The 17773-nt window shown below is 60.8% G+C and overlaps 1 protein-coding gene across 2 annotated transcripts; it reads left to right on the plus strand.

The window, feature by feature from the left end:
- The first annotated feature begins 1876 nt into the window (after positions 1-1876).
- Positions 1877-17367, plus strand: UNC13D (unc-13 homolog D). 2 transcript variants are annotated; one of them, XM_079725625.1, is made up of 32 exons: positions 1877-2008; positions 2760-2795; positions 3033-3140; positions 3240-3299; positions 3389-3455; positions 3681-3861; positions 4262-4306; positions 4443-4511; positions 4695-4764; positions 4953-5057; positions 5140-5232; positions 5307-5410; positions 6641-6758; positions 6865-6989; positions 7129-7219; positions 7293-7349; positions 7436-7533; positions 7639-7690; positions 7773-7903; positions 7991-8111; positions 8468-8611; positions 8782-8880; positions 8989-9195; positions 9376-9444; positions 10321-10400; positions 13862-13967; positions 14045-14116; positions 14661-14744; positions 14837-14957; positions 15171-15294; positions 15754-15953; positions 16652-17367. In XM_079725625.1, exons 1-32 carry the CDS (start codon positions 1892-1894, stop codon positions 16774-16776), a joined length of 3279 nt encoding a protein of 1092 aa, XP_079581751.1. In that variant the 5' UTR covers positions 1877-1891; the 3' UTR covers positions 16777-17367. The 2 variants fall into 2 exon arrangements, with proteins under 2 accessions (XP_079581751.1, XP_079581752.1); XM_079725626.1 differs by having other exon boundaries at positions 7293-7343.
- Positions 17368-17773: the final 406 nt, after the last annotated feature.

The following is a 17773-nucleotide window of genomic DNA, read 5'->3' on the forward strand; positions in this document are numbered from 1 at the left end:
CCTACATTCCATTCCCAGCCAGCCTCAGCCCCTGTCATGCTCGCCTTCCCTTCCCTGTCCTTGGTCATCCTGTTGCCACTGCTTCTGACTTTTGGAGCTTTCCCACGAGCCACCAGGGGGTGGGTGGCATCAGGGCCAGGCTGCTGCAGCTGGGGAGGGGGCCCCTCTGCTTCCCTGCTAGTTTTTCTGGAATTTGTTTCCCTTTGCCTTCTCTCTTTTCCCTCTAGAAGGGGCTTCTTGGACTGGAACTGGAGAATGCATGTCCACTTGGGGGCTGCCGGGAGGGCTGGGAACAGACCCCTGGGGCCTGACCTGGGCGCTGACCCTGACCTCTCGCCAGCCCCTGGGGCCCGGCCTGGGCGCTGACCATGAGCTCTCGCCAGCCTCTTAGCCTGCCCTCTTCCCTTTAAGCTTCTTGCCTGGTTGGTGATATGCCCCCTGGATGCACTAAAATTTGCTCCCATTTGCTCCTGGACTGGCTGTGAAGAGAGAAGATGGTTATTTAAAGAGAATTCCCTATTTATTTGACAAAAAAATTCAGTTAATATATTAATGTGAAATAAACCCTGTTTGCACCTTGATTTGTCTGCTGAAAATGTGAACTAGTAAAAATGAGTGACTGGACCCTCTCTGGCTCTGCGTGTGGTGACGAGGCAAGTTCTTGGGAAGGAGAGCCATCTGGCTGCTCGGGGCCGGGGGAGGCAGTGTTCCCTCCCATGTGAGAGTCCCTTGTTCTCTTGGCCTATTTGGGCCCAGGATGCTAAGGCCTCTCCTGTGTCCATTCCATGGCAGTTGCTCAGCAACTGTGCCCACCCACTGAGTCCCCTGGGGCCTGGCGCAGCCCAGCAGCTGCCCTGGGTGGGAGGCGTTGGCAGGAGGGGCCAGGCTGGATGGGAGTTCCCGCGTCCCTGGCTGCTGTGCTCACCGCCTTGCCTCGTGGGAGTTAGAGGGCATGTCAGTGAAGGCCAGCCATTCAAGACTGGCCCCCTGCAGTGCGGGCTCTGGTGCCACCCTCCTTGTGAACCCTGGGGCCAGGGCGGGTGGGAAACGGCCACCGTCCATGCCCAGGCCTGCATCCCCTGGACCCTGGCCTGGAGGGCGGCCCTGGGACCCTGTGGTGGAGCTCAGCCCAGCACCGAAGCGTCATCTTCCTGTCCCTTCTGGGCCAAGTCTCCCTGTCAGGAGAGGCTAGGCAGTAGCTTCCCCAGCCTGTTCCTTCTGCAGCCCCGCCCAGCAGCTCCTGGGGTTGGCTGAGGCCCCTACAAGGGCGTTTGAAGGGAGCAGCCGCCCGACCATCCTTATGGGGTCCGGGGCCGTGGGGCCGTCCCTGCCCCGCGCAGCCTGGCCCTGTCACGTCGGTGGAATGTCACCTGGGGAACAGAGCAGGTTGAGCGGCTGGGGAGACGCCTCTCCGGAGCCTCCACCCTGCGCCCTGCCCACCCCTACTCCGGGTCTGCGGCTGGTTCAGGGAGACCTGAGGGTGAGAACCCCACCGGCCAGGGGAGCGTCCCCCAGTCACCTGGATGCAGCACGCCCGCTGCCCCCCTGCCCTCATGCCCGCTGCCCGTGGCGCTGGACCCTCCCCAGGGCCCCTGTGGGAAGGTGGGGTGGGGCGGACCCGCCCACCTGGTCTACCTCTGCCTCCAGCCCAGCCCAGTTCCTCCCAGGATCCCAGCCAGCGGGAGGGAGGAAGGAAGGTGCAGGGGCCCGGGAGCCGGGGCCCCCCAACCCCAAGGTGGTGAAACCCCGACCTGACCCTCCCATGACCCTCCCTTCCTTCCCCTTCCCCTGGCGCCGGGTGGCAGCCCTGGGCTCTTTGCATAACCCTGTGGCTTCCCTATCTTCACCCAAGGCAGCGGCACAGCGGAGGGGAAGGGCAGGGCTGGCCACCATGGCGACGCTCTTCTCCCAGCCCCGGCGGCGCCCTCCCCTTTTGCGCCAGGCCATCAAGATAAGGCGCCGCAGAGTCAGAGATCTGCAGGATGTCCTGCCCCACAGGGCTCAGGAGGTAGGAGAGACATCAGTGGGGAGAAGAACAGGTCTGGGTGGGGCCCTGCCCTCTCTGGGTGCAGGGTCCCACCTCTTGTGGGCTGCGGCTGAGGATGTGTGCCCCTCCCCTGCCCACCCCGGTCCCCGGCAGAGCCTTCGGGATCTGCAGAAGAGGGTCTGCCATGTGTTCTCTGGGCCAGCCTGGGCCTCAGGTCTGGGCTCTGAGCCTTTCGGAGGCCCTTCCCTCTCGTGCCCCATCCCCAGCCACCCTCTGCTCCTCCAGCCCCAAAGACGCCCGCTCCACTAGGCAGGGAGTGTCCCGCTGGGGGCTGGGCCTTCGGGGGCCAGCTGAGCAGCCCCCAGGCCTGCTTGGCATGACCCCCCCAGTCTCCCACCCCTGCTGCTGGGCCTCACTTCCGCCGCGGGGGTGCGGAGCGGAGCCGCCCGATAAGCAGCGCTGTTTCCTCTGGGGAAGGAAGGGAGGTTGGGGGAGGTTGAGGCCACGGGCGCCTGCTGGCACGGCTGAGCTGGCGCAGCTGAGCGCCAATGGACCCAAGCCACGGCGGGCCAGGGGATGAGGAAGGTGGCCCAGGTGCCGGACCCCCGGGAGCCCTGCTGTGGGAACAGGTGTGCAGCACTGTTGGGGCTGGAGGCCAGGTGCTGGGGCCCCCTCAGCCCTCGGGCTGGGCCTGCTCTGTGAGGAGCCGTTCCCGCGTCGGAGCCCTGGTCCAGGCCTCTGGGACATCTTGTCTTTCCACCTCGCTTCCCAGATCGAGCCTCCATCCCACCACTTGTCCCCTGAGGAGGTAAGAATCGGAGTGTTTCCGGGTTGCAGAGGGGTGCTGGGAAGCAGGACTGCATCCTCCCAAACACCCCCCTAGGCTGCTGGCTAAGGCTGGGTCTCAACCCCCTCCCCTCCCCCGCGCGTGTGGACGCCTGGTCCCCGCCTTGGGCATGTGCTGTGAGTACCAGGGGTGGCTGGTGGGGCTCAGACCTTGTGGTGGGTGGACGGGGGTTCCCAAGGTGACCCTGCTGTGTCTCAGCGGGCCCTGCTCTACGAGGAAGCTCTCTACACGGTCCTGTACCGCCTGGGTCAGCCTGAGCCCGCCCATGTCGGGGAGTCCTCTGAGCTGCTGCGATACCTGCAGGAGGTAAGGCCAGCCCCCACTCCACCTGCCTCCCTGCAGCCTGACCGTGTCCCCCCCACCCCCACCCCGTGCCCCAAGCTTCCCACACTCCTACCCCACCAGGCCTTCCGCATGGAGCCCAAGGAGCACCAGCAGATGCTGCGGCAGGTCCAGGAGCTCGAGGTAAGCCTGCCAGGGCTGTCCTGAGCAAGCACGGGGGCTGGGAAGCCCAGCTCCCTCTGGGACTCAGGCCCCACCTCCTGTCGCTCCAGAAACCAATATTCTGTCTGAAGGCCACGGTGAAACAAGCCAAGGGCATTCTGGGCAAGGATGTCAGTGGTGAGCCGGCGATGGGGGGCCCTGAGGGCCTTCTTCCTGGCTGCTTCGTCTCCCCATCACAGCCTGTCCCAGAGCTTGTGATGCAAGTTCCCATCCCCAAACATCCCCTGGGGCTCACTTTGGTGCTGCTGGCCCCTTGTCCTTGGAGCCTGGGATGGAGAGGGGTAGGGGGTGTTAAGGACTCTCCCTGGGAACCTAGCCAACACCCCGCTCCTTCCTCCCCAGGGTTCAGTGACCCCTACTGCCTGCTGGGCATCGAGCAGGGGGCGGGTGTGCCGGGGGGCAGCCCTGGGCTCCAGCGGCGGCAGAAGGCTGTGGTGAAGCACACCATCCCAGAGGAACAGATCCACCGCACCCAGGTCATCACGCAGACACTCAACCCCGTCTGGGACGAGACCTTCATCCTGTACGTGGCTCTGCCCCAGCTCCTACCCACTCTGGGCCCGCAGCACTTCCTGGTTCGGGGGAGGGAGCTTGGCTTGACTGGAGGAGGAGCCTGCACCCGAGGCAGGGGAGACTGACAGGAGGCCAAGCAGGACACAGCAATGGAGTAAACGCCACGTGCTGGTGGGCGGCGGAGGGTCAGGCACATCTGGGTTGATCTGGGGGGTAGCCTGAAGCCTTACTTTAAAGGAGAGAGAGATGCAGTTGGGAGGGGAGGAGAATTTGCAGTGAGGGACTAAGACTTGACAGTGGGCGATACTGGATGGCAGTTTTGGGGGGCAGGCTCGGGGCTGAGGTAGCCTGTGGCCTGGTCAGGGGTCTATCCCTCCAAGACCCTCAGCCATGCTCTTTTCTCACTACAGGGAGTTTGAGGACATAAGCAATGCCAGCTTTCGTCTGGACATGTGGTGAGGGGCATGTCCCCGCCCCCCGCCCCCCTAGGGGTTGGGAAGAGAAGGGGGCCTGGGGGTGAGGGTGGCACAAAGGGGTTGGGGGCTCCCAGGACACCCTCTCCGCCTCCTGCTCAAACCTCTGCCCCACCAGGGACATGGACACCGTGGAGTCCGTCAGACAGAAGCTCGGGGAGCTCACAGATCTGCATGGGCTGCGAAGGTGAGGGCCGTGGGTTTCCCGGGGGAGGGGGCGGGGCTCCGTCTGCCCTGCCTCCACATGCATACTGGTTGGCGGGCTGCAGGCTCTCACCCGGGCCCAGGTGGCTGCGGGTAGGGAGCAGATTCCAGCCTGACCCTGTCAGGCTCCTGGCCCCTCTCCCTCACGGGACCCTGCCTGGAACAGGATCTTTAAGGAGGCCCGGAAGGACAAAGGCCAGGATGACTTTCTGGGGAATGTGGTTCTGAGACTACAGGTGAGTGGAGTGGGGAAAGGTTCCCGGGAGAGAAGCAGAGAGGGGGTGACGAGGGGATCAAGGGAGGGGGTCCAGGTCTACACCAAGCGGAGCCTGGGGTCGGCCTCCCATCGCCTCCCCTGCCCCCGACCGGGTGAGGCTCCTGTGGCTCACAGGTGTGGGCATCCCCTGCCTGCCCGGCCTGCCAGGACCTGCGCTGCCGGGAGGATCAGTGGTATCCTCTAGAGCCTTGCACGGAGACCCACCCAGACCGCGGTCAGTGTCACCTCCAGTTCCAGTTCATTCACAAGCGGGTAGGTGGCCCGGCTGGGTGGGGAGGAGGGGCTGCCCTGGGCGTGGGGTCCTCTGCTCATGGCCGCGCCGGCCCGCCTGCAGAGAGCCACCACGGCCAGCCGCTCGCAGCCCAGCTACACAGTGCACCTCCACCTGCTGCAGCAGCTCGTGTCCCACGAGGTCACCCAGCACCAGGTACTGCCCTCCTGGGGCTGGGCAGGGCCAGGGTCTGCCTGTCAGGTCCTGACACCCTCCACCTGTCCCCTCAGGCGGGCAGCACCTCCTGGGATGGGTTACTGAGCCCCCAGGCTGCCACCGTCCTCTTCCTCCACTCCACGCAGAAGGACCTGTCCGACTTCCACCGGTCCATGGCGTGAGTGCCCTTCCCAGCCCGAGTGCCCGAGGGCCGTCTGCACCGCACCACCCTCTCCCTCCCTGTCTGCCCTCCTGCAGGCTGACAGCCCGAAGTCTAACCCTCAGGAGATTTCTGTTTGGGGCCCAAACTGTGTATTTTAAGTTTTGAGTCAGTGGCCAACTTTTAAAAATCTGGAGATTTGCTGTGCAGATTCACATCACCAGTTTCCCGTGAAAGCTTCGTGCTGGAATTGCAGGGCTGTCGCTTTGCTGGGCTGCAGGTGGTCAGAGCAGAGTAGTGTGCCCTCCCCCATCCATCACAGTTGCCATCTGGACGCTTCGTCCCCTGACATCACCTGAGTCCTTCTGGGCAGTTGAGTTTGCCGCCCCGGGCCCAGACCCCAGGGCCATTGAACAAATCTGTGCGCTGATGCTCCTGAATCCGTGTTGAGGGCCTGTCACCTCCCCTGAGCCTTGTTAGATTACGGGAATGCCAGGAAGGGCACACAGGAGTTTGTAGATTTCTCCGTGCACGAGAGGAGCAGGGGCACAGCCCGGGTGCTGCCAGGAGGAGGACTGAGAGTGGGAGCTGACACTTGGCATTCAGCAGGAGGTCAGAAGGAGGCTAGCGGAGAAGGGCAGCTTCTAGGACCAGGGGGAGGTGGGTATTCCTGGATGGCTGTGGGGAATGCAGGTGAGGCTGGAGACTGGAGCAGGCACCGAGGGTGAGGGCCTCATTTGCCTGCAGGGCCTCAGCAGGGAGTGCGGTTGGCCCCTGTGTCCCCGCGTGGCGGAGGCCTGTCCCTGGGCTGCTCTTCTCCCCCAGCCTCCTTCGTCCTCGCTCTTGTCTCAGTTCGGTCACCTCTGTGAAGTCTCCCCTCGACTCTGAAGGGATGCTCTAGCTGATGTTTTACATGTACTTGAAGGCTCGAGTCTCCAAATCTGATTTCTCGAAAGAAGCAAGAAGTCCTGAATTTTTAAATCACTAATATTCTAATTTAAGAGACGGACAATTCATTTACATGTTTGAAAAGCACTAATGGGAACAAAAACAAACCTGTGGGTTACCTTCAGCCACTGGTTTTCAGCCTCCGGGCTCGATGGGGATCCCCAGGAGGCTTTGGGGTGGGGATAACGCCCCGCCCCCCCCGCCCCTCCCCCTCCCCCACCCCCGCCAGGCCAGGCCAGGTGAGCTGTGGGAAGGAAGGTGCCTCACTTGGCCAGGCTGAGGGCTTCCTGTCTGCCGCAGGCAGTGGATGGCCTACAGCCGTCTCTACCAGAGCCTAGAGTTCCCCAGCAGCTGCCTCCTGTACCCCATCACCAGCATCGAGTACCAGTGGATCCAGGGCCGGCTCAAGGCAGAGCAGGTGGGCTGGGGTGGGGCGAGGGGTGTTGGGCAGGCAGGGTTCAGGGAGCGGCTCCCCGGGCCCCATAAAGCAGCCCCCGCCTCACAGCACCGTCCTGGCCCTGCAGCTGGAGGAGCTGGCCGCCTCATTCAGCTCCCTGCTGGCCTATGGCCTCTCCCTCATCCGGAGGTTCCGGTCTGTCTTCCCCCTCTCCGTCTCCGACTCTCCAGCCCGGCTGCAGTCTCTCCTCAGGTCAGTGGTTCCCCCCCGCTTCAGTGGAGTCGGGGACGGGGAACAGCTGGGGCACCTCTGGGGTGGGGAAGCCTGCAGGAGGAATGAGTGGGGGCTACGGGGCAACGGGCATCTTGCACACGGCTCCCTCTCCCCACAGGGTCCTGGTACAGATGTGCAAGATGAAGGCCTTTGGAGAACTGTGCCCCGAAAGTGGCCCCCTGCCCCGCCTGGTGACCGAGGCACTGCAGGTATGGTGCCCACCCTGTAGGTGCGGTGCCTGGGCCCAGCAGCCCTCCCTGCTCACTGTCTCTCTGCCCACAGACTGGCACCACTGAATGGTTCCACCTAAAGCAGCAGCACCATCAGCCCATGGTGCAGGTGAGAGGGCTCGGGTGAGGAGGTGGGTGCTGGGACGGGATGCTTGCCCCTCAGAGCCCTGCCTGGCTCACCTTTGTCCCTGCCAGGGCACGCTGGAGGCGGGCAAGGCCTTACTGAGCCTGGTACAAGACATCATTGGCGACCTGCACCAGTGCCAGCGCACGTGGAACAAGATCTTCCATAAGTGAGCAGGCGGCTGGGTCGGGAGGCAGTGCAGCAGGGGTTCAGAATGGGGACCAGAGGGACCCCGCTGTGTGCCGCCAGGTCACACCTGCTGCCTTTCCTCCAGTGTCCTCAAGATCGACCTCTTCTCCATGGCTTTCCTGGAGCTGCAATGGCTGGTGAGCCCCCACTCGCCGCGTCCCAAGGCCACGCCCTCTGCCCTGGCTCTGGAGCTCCGCCCACCACGCCTTCCCTTCGCAGGTGGCCAAGAGGGTGCAGGACCACATTGCGGTGGTGAGCGGTGCCGTGACCCCGGAGATGGGCGAAAGTCTGTTCCAGCTTTACGTCAGCCTCAAGGAGCTCTACCAGCTGGGCCCGGTCCCCTCGGAGAGGTGGGTAGCAGACTGGCTGCAGGAAGAGGAGGGCCCGAAGCCCGCAATGGCCCCGGCTTTCCCCAGGCTGACCCTGGCTCTCCCCAGGGATGGCGTCCTGGCCCTGGAAGGCTTCTACCGCTGGTTCCAGCCTGCCATCCCCTCCTGGCTGCAGAAGACGTACAGCGTGGCCCTGGCGCGGGTGCAGCGCGCTGTGCAGATGGACGAGGTGGGGTTGGGGCCTGGGCTAGGGGCAGAGTCCCACATTTCGGGGTGTGGCTCGCAGCTGTGCCAACCGTGTGGCACATGCGGAAGCGGTTAACCAGCTTTGAGCGGTGCTCTCGAGGCCAGCTGAGCGCAAAATGCTGCCTCCTGTTATATTGGGGGGGGGACTTTGTTTACATGCTGATCCCTGCAGCCTGGGGGGTCTGGGCAGAGCCCTGCTTGTTCACCCTGCAGCCCCCTGCCCAGCTCTGTGCTTGCTGGCTGTATGAGCTCTGGATGCTTGCCAATGGAAGTGGGGAGGGAGAGCATGGATTTGGCCAGCCTTGAGCCCTCCTTTCTACACATGCCCCCATCTCCTAGCTGGTGCCCCTGGGTGAGCTGACCAAGCACAGCACATCGGCTGTGGATCTGTCCACCTGCTTTGCCCAGATCAGCCACACTGCCCAGCAGCTGGACTGGCCTGACCCAGAGGAGGCCTTCATGATCACCGTCAAGTTTGTGGAGGTGCAGCCTCATTCCCACCCCACGATTTCTCCCAAGTTCTCATCCTAGCAGCCTCCAAAAGCCTATGTCCTAAATCTCCCAAGTCACTGAAATTCCTGTGCCCCCACCCCCCGCCATCTGCCTCTCCTTGGCACTCCCCGCCCCCATTGATCATCCCCTCCTCACCCCAGGACACCTGTCGGCTGGCCCTGGTGTACTGCAGCCTTATAAAGGCCCGGGCCCGTGAGCTCTCTGCCGGCCAGAAGGACCAAGGCCAGGCAGCCAACATGGTAAGGGTCAGAGCTGGGAGCTGAGGCTGGGCCGGGGTAGGGGTGGAGCCTGCCAGTCCTGGCTCTATTCAGGAAGCTCGGCATCCCTGTGCCCATGCCTGCCTGCAGCTATGTGTGGTGGTGAATGACATGGAGCAGCTGCGGCTGGTGATCGGCAAGCTGCCCACCCAGCTGGCATGGGAGGCGCTGGAGCAGCGGGTAGGGACTGTGCTGGAGCAGGGGCAGCTGCAGAACACGCTGCATGCCCAGCTGCAGGGTGCCCTGGCTGGGCTGGGCCATGAGATCCGCACTGGCGTCCGCACCTTGGCCGAGCAGGTAATTTGTTTGACCCACAGTGACCCCACCCCACCCATCCTCAGCCTGAAGTACCCTCCAGCAGGACTTGGGCCAATGTCCAGACCCCTTCCCTTCCTGAACCTAAACTCAGGCCCCAAGCAACCTCTCCTGACCCCCGACTCACACCCTGGCCTCCCTCCTACCGTTTTGTGTCTCCAGCTGGAGGTGGGCATTGCCAGGCACATCCAGAAACTCGTGGGCATCAAGGAATCCGTCCTGCCTGAGGATGTGAGTGGCCCTCCGTGCATGCTGACTTTTGCCAGCAGTGTGGGTCAGGGATTGCAAAGGGGCTTAGGGTGGGCAAGGGGCTGAAGGCCGTGGGGTGTCAGAGATAAGTCCCCCAGACTTGGGCAAGGAATGTTCCCTCCTGGCCTCGGTTTCCCCCTTAGATGCTAAGAGGGTGGGGTTGGGTCATTCCACGGGCTCTCCCAGCACTGACAGTCAATGTGGGAGCTGCAGTGGGGGAGGCTTTAGACTTTGCAGCCAAACAGCCCTGGGCATGCCTCCTTAGCTGTCTACTAGCGTAGCTATTCTATTTATATAGGTCAGCTGACCTCAGGCTCCTCATCTGTCAGCGGGGATAATAATTACACCTGTGATTGCTTGGGAGCGTGCTACTCATTAATTCATCAACTATTTAAGCACCACTTTGTCCCAGGTATTGATTTAGGCACTGGGGATATATATCAATGAACAGTGTGACAAAAATCCCTGCCTTCCTAGAGTTTTCATTCTAGTAGAGGAGGTGAAAAAAGAGCTAAGTATATAACTATAGCTATAGCTGTATGGCTATAGCTATAGCTATAGTGACAACTGAGTCAAGACCTAAAGGAAGGAAGAGAAGGAGCCACGAGGATTTCTACGGGAGAGAACAGCATGGGCAAAGGCCCTGAGGCAGGACCAGGTCTGGCAGGTTCAGGGCTATAGAAAAGGCTATACTGTCTCCAGTGTGGCTGGAGCTGACTGTGGTCAGGGGCTGGCTCTGCACACATTCCACAGATGTGCAGGAAAGCTCCTAGCCCTGTTTCCTCTCCGGGTCAGGGCAAAGGAATGGGGGTGGGACCAGAATGGGCCAGAACCAGATGTGCTGCCACCCCTCCCCAGGCCGTTCTGCCCCTGATGAAGTTCCTGGAGGTGAAGCTCTGCTACATGAACACCAACTTGGTGCAGGAGAACTTCAGCAGGTCTGTAGCAGCTGCCTGCCCTGTGGCGCCCCATCACCTCCACCTCTCCTCCCACCCGCCCCTCCTTCCCGGCCTCAGCATCCATCCTCAGGGGAGGATGCAACCAGCCTCTCTTAAATGCTTGCTCCAAGAGTCAGGGCGCTCATGGCCGCACAATGCTATCCATTTCACCTTAGGCTGAGCTGAAACCTGCCTGTCCTTTCTCCCTTAGCCCTGGGCTGCGTCTTCGGGAGGCTGCAGCTCTGCCCTCCCTAACATTACAGGCAGCTGGTGTTCCAGGGGAACTTCTCGTTAGGGTCTCTCTCAAAACAGGGCCCAGCACACTGGGCAGCAGTGGGTAGAGGTCAAGGGCATGGGCTCTGGACGACCTGGATTCATACTCCAGTTTCACTGCTGCTTGGTGGGTGGCCTTGAGCAGATTACTCAAGTTTTCTGTGCAGATGATCATAGTTCTGGCCTCTATTGAGGACTAAATGAGTCATGTGAAGTGCTGAGAGCAGTGCCTGCAACAAAGGAAGTGGTTGATGACTGAGCTGCTGTGACGACGGTGACGGTGATGACGACAGGTCCTCCACATGGGGCTGCTGGCCCCCAGAGTTCTGCTCCTGGTGGGGCAGCGGGACCTCGGGAGCCCACCTTCTTTATTTCCTAGGCCAGAAAATGCCATGTGTTCTGCTCTGATCGTCACACAAATAGAGTTTAATCTCTACTAAGACAGGAGCTTAACTTACCACCACCTCAGAACATTTAGAACAGTGTCTGTGCATAATGAGCACTTAAGTATGGGGACTAAATTAACTACTTTTATTTATTTTTTAATTAATTTATTTTATTTATTTTTGGCTGCGTTGGATCTTCGTTGCTGCACGCAGGCTTTCTCTAGTTGAGGCGAGCGGGGGCTGCTCTTCATTGCAGTGGTGCACGTGCTTCTCATTGTGGTGGCTTCTCTTGTTGTGGAGCACAGGCTCTAGGCGCCAGGCTTCAGTAGTTGTGGCACGAGGGCTTAGTTGCTCCGTGGCATGTTGGATCTTCTCGGACCAGGGCTCGAACCCATGTCCCCTGCATTGGCAGGCGGATTCTTTTTTTTTTTTTTTTTTAATAAATTTATTTATTTATTATTTATTTTTGGCTGTGTTGGGTCTTCGTTGCTGCACGCAGGCTTTCTCTAGTTGTGGCGAGCGGGGGCTACTCTTCGTTGCAGTGTGCAGCTTCTCATTGCTGTGGCTTCTCTTGCTGCGGAGCACGGGCTCTAGGTGCTCGGGCTTCAGTAGTTGTGGCACGCGGGCTCAGTAGTTGTGACACTCGGGCTCAGTAGTTGTGGCTCGAGAGCTCTAGAGCTCAGGCTCAGTAGTTGTGGCGCACAGGCCTAGTTGCTCCGTGGCATGTGGGATCTTCCCAGACCAGGGCTCGAACCCATGATCCCTGAATTGGCAGGCGGATTCTTAACCACTGCACCACCAGGGAAGTCTCGGCAGGCGGATTCTTAAGCACTGAGTCACCAGGGGGGAAGTCCCCAAATTAACTACTTTTAGTATGGACCACCCAATTTTTTTCTAAACTTTAAAAAATTTTTAGACCTCCCCCATTCTTTTTTTCTTTTTTTTTTTTTTTTTTTTTTTTTTTTTTTTTTTTTTTTTTTTTTTTGTGGTACGCGGGCCTCTCACTGTTGTGGCCTCTCCCGTTGCGGAGCACAGGCTCCGGATGCACAGGCTCAGCAGCCATGGCTCACGGGCCCAGCCGCTCCGCGGCATATGGGATCCTCCCAGACCGGGGCACGAACCCGTATCCCCTGCATCGGCAGGCGGACTCTCAACCACTGCGCCACCAGGGAGGCCCTTTTTTTCTTTTTTTTTTTTTTTGGCCACACCACGCAGCTTACAGGATCTTGGTTCCCCAACCAGGGATCGAACCCACGCCCCCTTGCAGTGGAAGCGTGGAGTCTTAACCACTGGACCACCAGGGAAGTCCCTAGAGTTCCCCCATTCTTTCTTTTTTTAAAATATTTATTTTTATTATTTATTTATTTATTTATTTATCTTGGCTGTGCCGGGTCTTCATTGCAGCATGCGGGCTTCTTAGTTGCGATATGTGAACTTCTTAGTTGTGGCATGCGGACTCATGGCTGCAGCATGCGTGAGGAATCTAGTTCCCCAACCAGGGATCGAACCGGGGCCCCCTGCACTGGGAGCACGGAGTCCTACCCACTGGACCTGGACCACCAGGGAAGTCCCATCCCCCCATTCATTTTTTTTTTTTAATTTATCTTTGGCTGAGTTGGGTCTCCATTGCTGCGCACAGGCTTTCTCTAGTTGCGGCGAGCGGGGGCTACTCTTCATTGCAGTGTGCGGGTTTCTCATTGCGGTGGTTTCTCTTGTTGTGGAGCACGGGCTCTAGGCATGCGGGCTTCAGTAGTTGCGGCGTGTGGGCTCAGTAGTTGTGATGCATGGGCTTAGTTGCTCCGTGGCATGTGGGATCTTCCCGGACCATGGATCAAACCCATGTCCCCTGCATTGGCAGGCGGATTCTTAACCACTGCACCACCAGGGAAGTCTCCTGCACCCCCATTCTTTTTTTTTTTTTAATTTATTTATTTATGGTTGCGTTGGGTATTCGTTGCTGCACGGGGGCTTTCTCTAGTTGTGGCGAGCGGGGGCTACTCTTCGTTGTGGTGCGAGGGCTTCTCATTGCAGTGGCTTCTCTTGTTGCGGAGCACAGGCTCTAGGTGCACGGGCTTCAGTAGTTGCAGCACGAGGGCTCAGTAGTTGTGGCTCACAGGCTCTAGAGCACAGGCTCAGTAGTTGTGGCGCACAGGCTTAGTTGCTCCGTGGCATGTGGTATCTTCCTGGACCAGGGCTCGAACCCATGTCCTGCATGGGCAGGCGGATTCTTAACCACTGTGCCACCGTGGAAGCGCCGCCCTCTGTTCTTAATTACATATTTTTTGTGCTTATCTGCCTGACTCTACTTTGACAAGTGGAATTTCAGTTATTTCAGGTTGTTATTAGGATGGACTGTGGCTTGGTTGCTATTTTTTTCTCGCCCCAGGTAGTACATGCTTATCCATGCTGTGTGCTGAGATCCGATTCATTTTGGTCCCTCCCATCTTGACTCATGATTCTGTCATTGGGGGACCACCCTCCTGCTTCCTTTTTTGTTGGGGTTTCTTAATCCTAGTGAGAAGGATCCTTCACTAGCTTCCGAGACATGTTGGATAGGACTGGGCCTGTCTGCCCCGCCCCCTGCCCTCCTTCCCTCAGCAGACCAGCCCTCCCTCCCTCCCCTGCCTGCAGCCTGGGCCCCAGTCCCACCAGTGAGGCAGGTGGAGGGGGGGGGTGGGGAGGCACTGGGGAACGGGGGTGGACCTGGGTCCCACGAGGCCTCTTCTTTCTCAAGAGCATCTCCGCTTCCTCCTCCTCTGTCCTCCTGTCCTGTGTCCGGCATCCCTCTGCACGGCACCCCAGCCTTCTGACCTTGCTCTGGACCCACACGCTCACGGTGCTGGCGGAGGTGGCCGCTTCCCAGCGGAGCTGCCCTCTGGCTTCTAGCAGGCTGAAGATCGCACTACAGGTAATAATACCAGTGACAACAGTAAAAACCCTGGTGGGAGAGTGCCTGGGGGTCACCTCTGATGTCTCGCTCCCTAGAACCTGGAGATCTGCTTCTACGCAGAGGGCTGTGGCCTGCCGCCCGAGGCCCTGCACACGGCCACCTTCCAGGTAGGGGCCTTTTGGTTAGCTGGTGGCGTGGGGAGCCTGCCTTCCTGTGCTCACCTGTGTCCAGGACCAGCTACGTGATTTACAGGGCCCAGCACAAAATGAAAATGTGGGCCCCTTTAAAAAAACATAATTGAGGGCACCTCCCTGGCGGTTCAGTGGTTAAGACTCCGCGCTTCCAATGCAGGTTCCATCCCTGGTCCGGGAACTAAGATCCTACGTGCTTCGTGGCACAGCAAAAACCAAAACCAAACAAACAAACGCCCCCACCCTCACCCCCCGCCGCAAACCAACAAAATTCCCTCCACGTGTGAAGCTCTTCTAAACACGGTTGGGGCGGGGGCGGCTGTGAGACACACCTGTGGAGCCCACCCTGTCGGGTGCCTCTGGCTGTCGCCAGGGCAACCCTACCTGTGGTCCCCCAGCGCCCAGTGCTTTCCACTTCACGTTGTCGTCTCCCCGTTGGCTGCAAGCTGCTGAAGGGCAGCACTGGGCTGCGACTGAGTGTGACAGTTCAAGTGACTCCTCAGCTGTGCCCCATCCCCAGGCTCTGCAGAGGGACCTGGAGCTGCAGGCGGCCTCCAGCCGGGAACTCATCCAGAAGTACTTTTGCGGCCGCATCCAGCAGCAGGTGAGTCTCCCTCCGCCGCGCTCGCTGCGCACCTGGAGCCCCGCCTCGCCCGCTCAGCCCCTCCTGACGCTGCCCCTGCGCCCCGCCCCCAGGCAGAGACCACCTCCGAGGAGCTCGGGGCGGTCACGGTCAAGGCCTCCTACCGCGCCTTCGAGCAGAAGCTGCACGTGGAGCTGCTCAGCGCCTCCAGCCTGCTGCCCCTGGACTCCAATGGTGAGTGGAGGCTGCCCCAGCCACTCTCCGTGTCCCCACTCTGGTCCCCCGAGTCCCCGGGGGCTCTGCTCGTCCAGCCTGGGCACTGGGTGCATTTCTGCTGGATTACCAGGAGAGGGCAGTGCTGCTGAGCGGGGCACAGCTGCTGGCGTGGGCACCGGAGGCGGGGCTGGGATATCCTCGGCCAACGTCCCCTCCCCGGCCACTTGCCAGGCTCCAGCGACCCCTTTGTCCAGCTGACCTTGGAGCCCAGGCACGAGTTCCCTGAGCTGGCCCCCCGAGAGACCCAAAAGCACAAGAAGGACCTACACCCACTGTTCGATGAGACCTTTGAATTGTGAGTGGTCCCACTAGCCCTGGACCCGCCTCAGGCCTGCTCCTCCCAGCTGAGGCGGGCCGAGGGGCTCCCCTCGGAGGACTGGGTTTGAGTCCCAGGGAGGGAGCACTTGGGACAAGCGTTTGCTGGCACAGGCCTCAAGCCTGCTGCCCTGCAGGTGGAGTGGGGCTGCTGGGGAGACTTCTCCCACGTGTTGGGCTCAGAGGCTTGCTTTCAGGGAAGGGTGCTGCCCCGGAGGTCCTCTGTTCCCTAAGTCAGGCGGACCTGGGTACACAAGGGCCCCTGGTTTAAAGCATCGGCCCACAGTCAGAGCAGGCATCATGGCGTGTGGCCCAAGGTACACCAGGCTGAGAGCTCTCAACCCTAATCCCACCCGTCTGGGCGAGCCCGCGTCGGGGGCTGTGTGGCCGCGGCAGCACGTGGGGCAGGCAGCTGAGCACAGCTCTGCCCCCCGCCCAGCCTGGTGCCTGCTGAGCCGTGCCAGAAGGATGGGGCGTGCCTTCTGCTCACGGTGCTGGACCACGACACGCTGGGGGCTGATGACCTTGAAGGGGAGGCCTTCCTGCCGCTGCGCTCGGTGCCGGGCCTGACGGGGACTGTGGAGCCCGGCGACGTGCCTCAGACCCGCCTGCCCCTCACCTACCCTGCTGCACCCAATGGTAGGCCTGAGCCCTGTGAGTGTGGGCCCTGGCCCGGCACTGGGGATACAGGGGAGGGGCAGCCGTGAAAGGCTCAGGGGCCCCCAGAGGCCGAGTTGGGGTCAGGAAAGCCTCCTTGGAGGCGGACGCCTGTGGAGCCAGCGTGGTGGCTTGTGTTGCTGAGATCTCGCACCTGATCAAGGACCAGTGAAGGTTAAGTGAGGCCAAGTGTGTGCTACTCTCTCTGGTGGGGTAAGGTCACCAACAGGTTTGCCTGGGGGAGGGGCCGTTTCTGTGCCAGGGGGCACGTTCTCGCAGAGCAGTCCCCAGGCTTGGTAAGAGGAGTAGGTCTTGTGTTTGAGCGCTCACGATGGGTCAGTTCTAAGCGCTGGACGTATGTTAACCCTCAGTCCTTACAACCACTCAGTGAGGCAGGTGCTATCGCTACTCTCCGAGTGAGTAAACTGAGGCACGAATTGGTGGACTGGCCCAAGTTTCTTGTAGGAAAAGGTAATAGTCGCCACCTGAGGCACATGTCAGCCTCGCGCACCGCAGGTGCACCCCGCTGCCTGGGGGTGGCAAACACGTCTCCTGCCTCATCTTTCAGGCTGTCTTGCGAGCTTGGCTGGTGTGGGCCCATCGCTAGTTTCTGGAGAATGGGGCAGTGCTGCAGCCCCTGCCACTCCCCGAATCTGACCCCCAAATGCCTCTCTTTGCAGGGGATCCAATCCTGCAGCTGTTAGAGAGCCGGAAGAGTGACCGCGAGGCCCAGGTGTTCGTGCGGCTGAGGCGGCAGCGAGCCAAGCAGGCCTCCCCGCACGCCCCGGGGCCAGGGCGGCAGTAGCGGGGCTTGGGTCCCTGGGAGGCCTGTGTTCTCCCCACCACAGCGCAGCCCTCCCACCTGGCCTAACACTCCAGGAGGGCCCTGCAGGTCGGGGGAGCCCCAGTGTGCGGGGTTCCCGCTGCCAGAGCCGGGGCCCACAGTGGTGGGGGCCCCATTCGCAGTATTTATACCCCCTCCTTACTCCCCTCAGCCCCAGCCTCAGCGTTCTCTGCCAAATCCAGCCCCTGGGGGAGCGGAGACAGCTGTCTGCACCCCTTACCCCTGCTCCCCTCTTAGGGAAAAGCTGCTCTGGCAGAGAAGGGGCTCAGCCCTTCCTCTCCTGGCAGGCCTGTTCCAGCCACTGAAGTGGGGGTCCAGGTGCCTTGGGCCCTATTCTTCAGCAGCCATAATGAAGGGAGCCTGGGTCCTCTCCTGAGGGAGCTGCCAGCACCCAGGCTAAGGAGCCTAGAGCCAGGGACCTTCTGGCTCTGAAGGGGTGAGAACTGGTGGGCAGTGGGGCTGGCAGTTTGGCTAGCTGTGTCTGCTGAGGACCACTCCGCCTTGGGACAGTACCTAGAAACTTTCTTAGCAAAAATTAAAAAATTAACAATACATCGTCCTCTTACTAAACATACTGTTGGCCTGCAGCGGGGCCTAGGTTACAGCCAAGCCATTGCAAACCCCTCCTCAGCCCTCAGGAGAGCCTGGGCTGCCCCCGACTCTGGGCCCCGGCCCACCGCTCACTCCCCCACGTTACAGAGCAGCGGGGTAGGTGTGGAGGTAACTGACGCAGCAGCAAAGGCTTCGAACAAAACACCACCAGATGTATCGGGTTCTGTCGCCACTGCCCAACACAGGAGCCTGGCACTCATGGGGGCACCATGAGTGGGGGGGCCTCCCAGGGGTGCAGGCTGAGGCCGAGGGGCTGCTCTGATCAGCAGGGCTTAGAGGAATGGGGCCCCAGACCTGCCTGGGGGAGTGGCCCATATGCTGGGAGTCAGAGCCTGAGGCTCACTTC

Source organism: Hyperoodon ampullatus, assembly GCF_949752795.1.
Source record: "Hyperoodon ampullatus genome assembly, chromosome: 19".
Classification (NCBI taxonomy): Eukaryota; Metazoa; Chordata; class Mammalia; order Artiodactyla; family Ziphiidae; genus Hyperoodon; species Hyperoodon ampullatus.